The 9,577-nt window shown below is 38.7% G+C and overlaps 1 protein-coding gene across 1 annotated transcript in view; it reads right to left on the bottom strand.

Moving 5' to 3' along the window:
• Positions 1-732: 732 nt before the first annotated feature.
• Positions 733-9,577, bottom strand: part of Cd28 (CD28 molecule) — a 30,839-nt gene continuing 21,994 nt past the window's right edge. Inside the window, exons 3-4 of the mRNA XM_019206314.2 lie at positions 8,908-9,035; positions 733-3,237 (exon numbers count right to left, since the gene is read on the bottom strand). Coding sequence (XP_019061859.2) covers positions 3,109-3,237; positions 8,908-9,035 — 257 coding nt within the window. The 3' untranslated portion in view covers positions 733-3,108. The remainder of the gene's footprint in view (positions 3,238-8,907; positions 9,036-9,577) is intronic.

Raw genomic sequence — 9,577 nt, 5'->3', positions numbered from 1 at the left:
AAGCATGCGTCAATGTACCTATGAGAGATACAGGTTTTCTGAGCTTCAAATGGCCTTGCAGATGCCACAGACTCACTCAAGCATGTCTTGAGATCATCCGTGCCATTGGCCATCATTGGCCTGAGTTAATGGCAGTTTTGTGGCAGTGATGATCCTGGCTCTGCATCCATCACTGGCCCCATCTCCAACCTCCAGTATGTCACTGAATTTCATACTTTGGGGGGTCAGTCCTCAAGCCTGCTATAGTCCCCATCTAGCAGTACAAAAGGCTGTAATGAGGGATCAGGTATCCATCTGGCCATCAACAGGCCTGTTAAAAAGCAATGCACACTGATAACTCATTTAATTAACCTGAGGGAATGATGGATCCAAGACAGCAGGTCAAACTCTCTTGCAGAGCACCCACTTTATACAGAATGCAAAGGTAAGATCAGCCTGACATGTAAGAGAGGTAAACCATTGGTCTGATGAGAAATTCTGACTGGAGCCAAACAAACAAACTGGAAGTGTAGCTTTCTTGAGGTGAGATTAATATGTGAATGTCTGGCCTTTTTTAAAAAAAAGACAAAATCAGACTTCTAAAAGGATTTATCCCACACCTCTTTTAAATAGCAAGCATTCTCTAGATTCATTGCCAAAGTGACAATATTAAAGTACAAATTTAAAAACAAACACATGATAGTCTAGTCATTTTATCACTCAATACACATAATGTAACATACATTTGGTTCCTTCAAATTCGCATGCTTAGCCTCAGATAGGTGAGTTCACAATTCCAGGAATACCATTTATTATAAGACTCTTACAATAATAGCAGCAAATGACATTGTTTTCTTTATAATTACAGTACCTGGAAATGTAAAAGCATTCAACTACTATTTTTAAATCATTTCTTGGTTCACATTAAAAGTGAAAATGGACTTCCTTATATACATATATACTTTGGTTGTTCAGAGTGAGTAAGAAAAATCTCAGGTGTGATTCATCTTTGGCAAACCTACTTTTCCAGTTAGAAAACAAAACCATTTATTACCAAAGATCAAATCTTTCCACTTAAAAAAATTATTTATTTGTCTCAGCCCTTTCTAAAACTCCCCAGTTCTATCATTTTCAAGCACAATGTGATTACTTGGATTGAAGAACTCTATATGCCTAGAGGCTGGCCACCGGCACAAATGCAAGTCTGTACTCAACAGCCCTTCATCACCCAAGTATTTCTAAGTTTGACCTTCTCTGAATTAATTAAATTTATGGAATGGAAATCCATTCAAAAATCAACCAGAGTACAATATTTCTTGTCTGGAACAAAAAGATTCCTTCCCCTTTCCTATTCCCCCACATTTTAAAAAAATGTTAAAACCTTATTATATACCAAAAAAGAGGAGAACTGACCTGTTTCATCACAAGATAAAGTAGTCTAAGAAATAGGAGAATGATGTAAGTTAAAAGTTTCTCATATTTTATACCTTCTCATAACTTCTACATTAAATTTATGTTACATTTTTCTCCCTTCTTAGGTCACTGTCCAGCTTAATTATACATATGTTTGGCATGGTACTAAATTCAAGGAAAAAGTAATGAAAAGGTAGACAAAGTCATACCCTCATGGTGATTATAGTATAGTAACAGACATTTGTGATCATAATCTCCAGTTTAGAGTTGAAAAACCAGTTTTAGATAAGCAGTGACTTGCCTGAGGCCATTCATCTAGTAATGGGATTTGAACCAGGGTTATCTGCCTCTAAAATCCAGGCTCTTCTAACACCCAGGTAAACCAAAGGACTGAGTAGCCTGTAAAGGTGACAGAAGAGCCTTTCCCAAGGTTCCCAGACATATTGCATTTGACCCACAATTGGAGACAAGGATATATCTATGGTCATTCCAGAGTTGGGTCTTGAAGAATCTCTTGAGAAGTGTAAATTGTCTCCAAAAACACACCCCAAAATACTCTTCCAGGTTGATGGGCCTCAAGAGCATATGAGCAGCTGAGCCCACAGAGTTCTGTAACTCTGAATCCCATAACACTTACAGTCCCTGTGAAGGAATTCTCTCCGGGGATCCTTCTGTCTGAAGACTCCTGGAAAACCACCCAATGCCTGTCACTGCTTAGCACATAGCAAGAATTGCCTCACTCCTTTCCATTCTCCTCTCTTCAGCAAAAGCTTCTGGAACTCATAAATGAATAAAGGATAACACCTCCTTTCCACAGTATCACTGCATCTATCTCCTGGGGATGCTCTGTCAGCATCCCACCTCAGATCTCCACACAGATAATAAAGAGACCAGTCATGCAAAGCTGAAACAGATAGAGTTTGACTGGGATGAGCTTCATAGCACACAACTATTTTTAATACAAAGCAAATTCCTGATACATTCTCCATGATGTGGGAGGACTATTTCATCCTTTTCAAATCATGCTGTGAATATTAATACTGAATTCCCATCAGAAGAAGAAAGCAAGTTGGTTTGCCTAGCACTGCTTTGAGGGAATTCCGTTGGTCAAAAACATAAAATATGGTCAGAATTATTCAAAGACAACATCTACACCTCTCTAAACTGACAGAAAAACAGCATTAAATAGGAAAGAAGTGGCTCATCGCATAAGTGGGAAACAGTGTTTTAATGGTTTTAAAATATTTAAGTATCCTCACCCTCTCCCTCATTCTAATCTATTCCCACCTTAAACACCCATTTTTAAAAAGTGAATGATTTCTGTGGAAAGCATCCTTTGAAATCACACTCTGCTTGACTGAGCTGTACAGGTAAAAGAAAGGAACAAGTCTCAGCCAGCAGCCTAGAAGCAGATCACAAGGCAACAGAATCCATTCTCTTTTTGTTTTCTACTCTAACTTTCTAATCAAGTCAATAAATACAGGATAAATGTGAATTTGGGTCATGGCACTGCAAAATCTAGCCTGCCATAGGAAATTTCTTTAACTTTATGTCAGAGTCTCAAAATGATCCTTGATATTTGGTCTAAGGGCCATTAGTGCCCAACAGGGGCCCACAGTGGCTGGCTACAGAGGAGGCTGTCCTTTCCTATCCAGAGCAGTGATGTTGAGCAGATGGAGGGGTGCCAGCCAGCTGGCTTCTGGATAGGCGTCCGTGTCAAGAGCGGTAGGCAGCAAAATCTCGAGCTGGGGCGTAGGGCTGGTAGTGCCTGCGGGTGGGTCCAAGCCTCCGGGGAGTCATGTTCATGTAGTCACTCTGCAGGAGCCTGGTCCTCTTGCTCTTTATCTGCAGGGAAGAGGAGTGTCCGTGTGAAAGAATATGGAAGAAATGTCATGGGAGGAGTTCTGTCTTTGGGGACAACTAATCAGAACATCAGCTGTGAAATGACACTGCACCCTGGTATTTCTCAAATATCCTAGATTTGGACTATGACTGACTGCTGGCTCTTGTAAATTAACTTGAAAAAATCTTAGTCAAAGGAAGTATTTTAGAAAAACATACCCATAACTTCTCAATGCTGTCATTTGACCTGAATTCCAAAAGCATAACATATTCGCTATTGTTATTTAAATACACAGGAGGTTAAGCATTTCCATTTGTAATCTTATATTGGTTATTTGTTTAACAAGCCATTTTTCCATAGTTGGCCAGAAAAGGACCTTCAACTCCTCCGGAGTCTAGAACAATCATAAATTCATAACACTGAAGTCCAAATCAATGGGAATTACTGTTCTGAACAACTAGTTGTGTTACTATCCCTTATGTCAATATAATCTTGTAAAGACAATAATGTCACCTATTTCCTTCCCACACTCTGCTCCCCAGGATGAATTTCTACCATGGATAGAACCAGAGCAAGAGTTACACTTACCATTAATCTTGGCAAAGTTTTTGGTACTAGGAGCATCATTCCTGGATGAATGTGTTTGACAACAGACACATAAAAATTCTAAAAATAGTCATATGGGTTTCTGGATTCAGAATTCTCTATTATGGAAAAAAGTGCCTATTTCCTGGTGTATAGGCTTGACGCAAATGAGTATGTAGATACACTGAACATGCACAACAAGAATCCCTGAAGAATTCAATGAATGAACAACTTGAGGCCTGACCTCATTTCCATTCACTTCTGCATAACCCCTTCACAACTGCCTTGTCAAAGGAGCAGGATTAAGTGCCCGGAAAAGGGATTTTAAAACACTGATCTCCAAGTTACTAAATGCAAGTATCATATTTTTAGTCTTTATCTTCTGGAAATCTTACTAACAAGCTACAGTTTCATATCCACAGGCTCTTCATCTATGGATTCAACCAACCACAGATAGAAAATTTTCCAAAAAATCATTTTTGCAATTATTGATCCTTAAGCAATATGACTATTTACATAGTGTTTACATTATATAAGAGTATTATAAGTAATCTGGAGATGATTCAAAGTATGTGCAAATATTACACCTTTCTATAAGGGAACTTGAACATCCATGGGTTTTGATATATGAGAGGATCCCGGAACCAATCCCGTGTGGTACTGAAGAGGACTATACTATCTATTGCTCCCTCCTTTTACAACACCCTTCCTCTTTGTCTTCTGCAGCATCTTGATTTTTCATCCTGTTTTTCTGGTCACTCCCTTCTTTCACAAGCTTTTGCAAGCTTCTCTAGGATTTCTCACAACTTGGTCCTTGGCCTTCTCCTCCACTCTATTCTCTCTTCCTAGACAATCTCACCCATAATCTCAGCTTACCACCTATTTGTCAAGACTAGACCTCAGTAACATTTGGTACTCAATATGTCTAATTTGAAATTCAAGATATTCCCCTGGGAATCTGCTTCTCTCTCAGTGTTGCTCATAACAGTAACCGAAACCATCATGTATTCAGTTGCCCAAGATGACCTTCTAAGCCTCATCCTTGACATCTTGAGCTCTTTTATCAACCTGTCCCAGGGAATATCTGACAAAGTTTGAAGACATTTTTTGGTTTTCACAACAGAAAGGGACGCTACTGTCACCTAGTAAGCAGAGCCAGAGATGCTGTAAGACACCCTCCTGTCCATAGGGCAGCCTCTGCTACATCAAATTATCAAGGGCAAAATGTCAATAGTGCCAATACGAGAAAATTCTGAAGTAAACAGTCTGTTCATAAAAAAGAGCTGGGTGAAAAAAAAGAAACTGATACAGAACATATCATGAAATTAATACCGTCTTTGCTTAAACCCAAAGATGTCTGATGATTTGAACCTAGATACCCTAAAGAATGGTGTTCCATCCATAGATGTAAAGCATGACAGTAAGAAGAGTAGATTTGAAAAGTCATAAATTTAGCCTCGGTATTTTGGGATTTGAGATGAAGGATGCATGATGCATGATCTGCCTTGAACTAAAGAAAAAAAAAAGGATAGCAATATACACACATAATTGAGGAAATCATTGAGATAGAGATAATTTATGGAAACCAAAAATATGGGTGATGTTGCTCTTCAAATAACTTCGTTCTACATTTCTTATATAAGTAAAAGACTGGAACTCCTTGAACATAGACAAAGAAACATCTGTTCCCCCCAAAATATAGAAGATAATGCCTTAGGAAGCATTTTTTTGTGCTTTGAAGCATTTACTCCAACACTCCAGAATCCCTCTGCAATATCCCTGAGTGACACACCTTATGTCTCTCTGGCCAATCAAACAACTATTGCTGGTAGAGAGGCCCCACTAATAAAGATGTTTTTACTCTGGGCTTCCAGGTCACATACAAAGGTGATGAAAGATCCACTGCCATCAGCTCCCATGCTTACTCTCACACTATTATCAGATGGTAGATTTAGCTAGCTTCGCTCTGACTCTAAATGCAGTGGTAGGATGGAAATGACACATGCATGCAGAGAATACTAGCCAAGACACAAGATGTTTGTGTGCATCTAATATATGCATGTAAATGTACACAGAGTAAACACCTTAGGTGTCCATGTGTTTCTGTCATCGATCCTACCCCTTTACCAGTCAACATCTATTAAAGATATGTGATTGCAAGACCACTTCTCCTTTGCTCTTCCTTTCACCGCTTCCTTACCTACTTGTTTCCTGGGAGCTGCAGCAGCACACAGGATATATGTAAAGCAATTGACTGAAATGTATGGTCTTCAAGAATCTGCTGGATTTAAAGGCAGACACTGTTTGTATACATACTATCTGTTCCCCCACCTTTCAATCTCTAGGGAGAAAGAAGACCACATTTTTTTAAGGTTCCTTTAGTCTGAGAAAGGGAACAGGTTTATAAACTCAGCTGAGTGAATGGAGAACCGTCGAAAATAACAGGTGGCAGCCTGACCAAGAGAAGCTTTTTATTTACTCGTGTCATCATCAGGTCAAAAACAGAGATAGAATCTACAGCTGCTCCCAGAAACCCACTCAGTCTAGAACTGCCTAGGGTAGCACATCGCAGGCCCTCAAGAAATTCTGGAAAATAGTAATTTACACCAAGGCAAATAAAGACTAGCCAAAAATGGGATCCAAGAAAATTACCCAGGTAATGACTAAACTCTAAGAATGTCTACTGTCCTAGAGACATAACTCATCAAAGTTCTTGTTGTTTAGATAGGAAATGGCAAGCCCAGGATAAAACTGCTGTGCTGATCTTTGAAATGCAAATATATTTTTATTTATACATTTTGATCAGAGAATACAATGACCTAGATTTCAGATTAAAATAGAGGATGTTCTTGTTAGATTACTGACTACAAGAGCCCTCAGATAACAAGACCTGCCAAGCATTGATATTTCCCAGACACAGGGAGCTTATGAGACAGAACAAAATATGTTTTCTTAAGACAAAACAGCATGAATCTAACAGGAATTAGTAGTGCTGTCAAAGAAAAATAATAGCATCAATGATATGTTTGAGTTGAAAGTGAGAAACTGCTTTTGTTCCTTTGAGTGATTCCAGTTGCTCAGCAAATTAGTGCCTCAGTTTAGCAACTGACATTCTAATGCATATATACAGTAAGTTTTAGGTGATGAACAGTGCCCTTTGGCCACTGAAAGTTGCAGTAGTTTCCAAAACTACTTCCTGCAATGCTAAGAAATTAATTTGACCTAAGTTATTAGAGGTGCACCTTTCCTGGAAAGGTACTCAAACAGCCATTACACCTGGCCTTAAAGTTAGGAAGTTAAAATTCCCAAGGAGGAGATTAAAAAGTCATATAGCAGATGTTAAAGTAAAAGGCCAAAGATTATGGAAAAAAAACCCTAAGAATTCCAAAAATTCAGCTGGGAACAGTGGCACATTCCTATAATCTCAGTACTAAGGGAGGGAAGTAGGAGGAAGTCCTTTTGGGGCCACTTAGCAAAATTCTCTCAAAATAAAAAGGCCTGGGATGTAGCTCAATAATAGAACATCTCTGGGTTTAACTCTTAGTGCTAAAAAAAAAATCTAAAATCATTGGCAACTACCAAAGAGGATCAAAGCTGAAATTCACCAGGGACGAAGACCCCAAGTTTCAGAAAGATGAAATTACTTAACTAATATTAGAGGCAGAACTTAGTCAATATCTTTTCATACTAAACCCCTCTCCCTCCATCAGCACTGGACAGCTTGCAGAAGCCACACCAGGCAAATTCTCAGGTTGATATCTAGCATAAAGAATTCTCAAAAACAAGCAGCCACTCTGTTCTCTGCTTGGTAGAAGGTATAGATTAGACAACAGGCAGCCTGACAAATGTTCATTTTCCCCTTAGTCTTCTCTAAAATGTAAGGAAGATTTGGGACAACAAAGAGACAACTTTGGCAATAAGCCAACAATAATTTAGATGGATCTAAGGTGGGGTGATAGAACAGCAAGACTGTGACTCCAAGACTGTCCCCTGCACCAGAGCTACATAGTACATAGGATGTATTGCCTCCTGAAATCACTTACCATCTATGGCTTAGTTAAATATAAGGACGGTGCCTTAATGATGAGAATCATACTTCAAGCAGGCTTATGTAAGTCCTTAATTTGGCTTGCATGTGGGTTATCCATTTATCAATCTAGTAAGCATTCATTAAGCACTAAACTTACTTAACACTAGTTTGAGAATAACAATATTAATAGTCCTTTCTGCTTGAGAAGCAAACATTTCTCCTTGAAGGAATTACTCATATGCACCTAACTTTTAGCAACAATTTAAAGACAATGTGGAAGCAATATGTGAGGTATTCTGTACAATAACAAAGAGGTTTCTAAGGAAAAAATTCTTACTAATGAGGTCCCTTCTTAACAGTGGGTATGTTTGTCAGAATGTGCTCAAACCTGGGCCAAAAGTTCAACATTGAGGAAAGTAAAGAAAATTATATCAAGTTCATTGTATGAGCATTTATTTGCAAAAACTAGTAAACTCAAGCTTAATAGTGAGATCTCAGAAGAATCTGACTCCCGCTATAGTTTCATAATGACACCACCCTCCACAGCCTCACACTGCTTCGGAGAAGACAAAATTATGACTGAGATAAACAGATCTAGTTTCTTCTAGGTTTGAGTATACTATTTCAGTAGCCAAGTTTCTCATGATTTTTGACCCTGAACCAAAGCTGAGCTGTTCATATTGTTTAGTTGTCTACCTTCCTAGGTTGCCTAAATTTTTATACCTTTGCATTCCTCTAAGTTGTTTATGTGCCATAATTATGTTTAAAGTGGGAAGAAGAAAGGTAACAATCTTTTGTACCATCACCCTAATTTGACCATTCAGTTTCTTATTATGTTTGGCCACCTACTCAGCGCCTTCTGGAAAGTGAACTCACATCAGGTTGTTACTTCAGATAAAATTGAACAGACTGAAAGAGAGCTTACTCAGTCCTGGCAGGGCAAATTAATAATAATCACATGTTAAACAGAAAAAAAAACACCCAGGCAAAATTTTTGATATGTTCAGATTGCATGTGCATTGGAAAAATTACATAAAAGCAGTGCTGTTTCTCTTACCCAATATAAATAAAAGGCCATTGTTACTACCACGCTATAAAAAGTCACGACTCCTCCAACCACTACCACTGTCCAAAAGGGCTTAGACTCAGAACACAGGCGAACACAAGGATGCGGATGGTGCCTCTCTGAAAAATAGAAGGGAGTGGATTAAATGCTAAGGGAAAGGCAGTTAAGTACATTTTCCTCCAGAACATTAGAGAACAATGGAAAAGAAATTAAAATATGCAAATTTTATTCATTTACTATGTATAGCCTTGTTCTTTGAGGTTTATCCATCCCTCCCACTGATAATGATCTTATAAGACCATTGCTTGGCCGGGGTGGGTACACCCCTGGAGTTGCATTCCCCTGACTTCATTGAACACATTGTGTTTAAAATGGAGACTTCTGAGTGCCTTAACCAGAAACCCATTCTCTTCCCTTATCAGAAGACCCTAAACTATATATTTGAAAGGAGTTAAATAATGTGCATGTTTTAAGCTTTAAGAAAATCATCCATGGCCAGGTGTGGTGGCTCATGCCTGTAATCCCAACACTCGGGAGGCTGAGGCAGGAGGATCACTGCGAGTTTGAGGCCAGCCTGGGCTACATAGTGAGTTCCTGCTCAGTCTCAACTACATAGTGAGACACTGTCTCAAAAAAAAAAAAAAAAAAAAAAAAAAAAAAA

This window comes from Fukomys damarensis, unplaced genomic scaffold (assembly GCF_012274545.1).
Source record: "Fukomys damarensis isolate Sample0158 unplaced genomic scaffold, DMR_v1.0_HiC HiC_scaffold_16, whole genome shotgun sequence".
Classification (NCBI taxonomy): domain Eukaryota; kingdom Metazoa; phylum Chordata; class Mammalia; order Rodentia; family Bathyergidae; genus Fukomys; species Fukomys damarensis.
The sequence above is the reverse complement of the archived record's forward strand: the minus strand, read 5'-3'. Positions and strand labels throughout refer to the sequence as shown.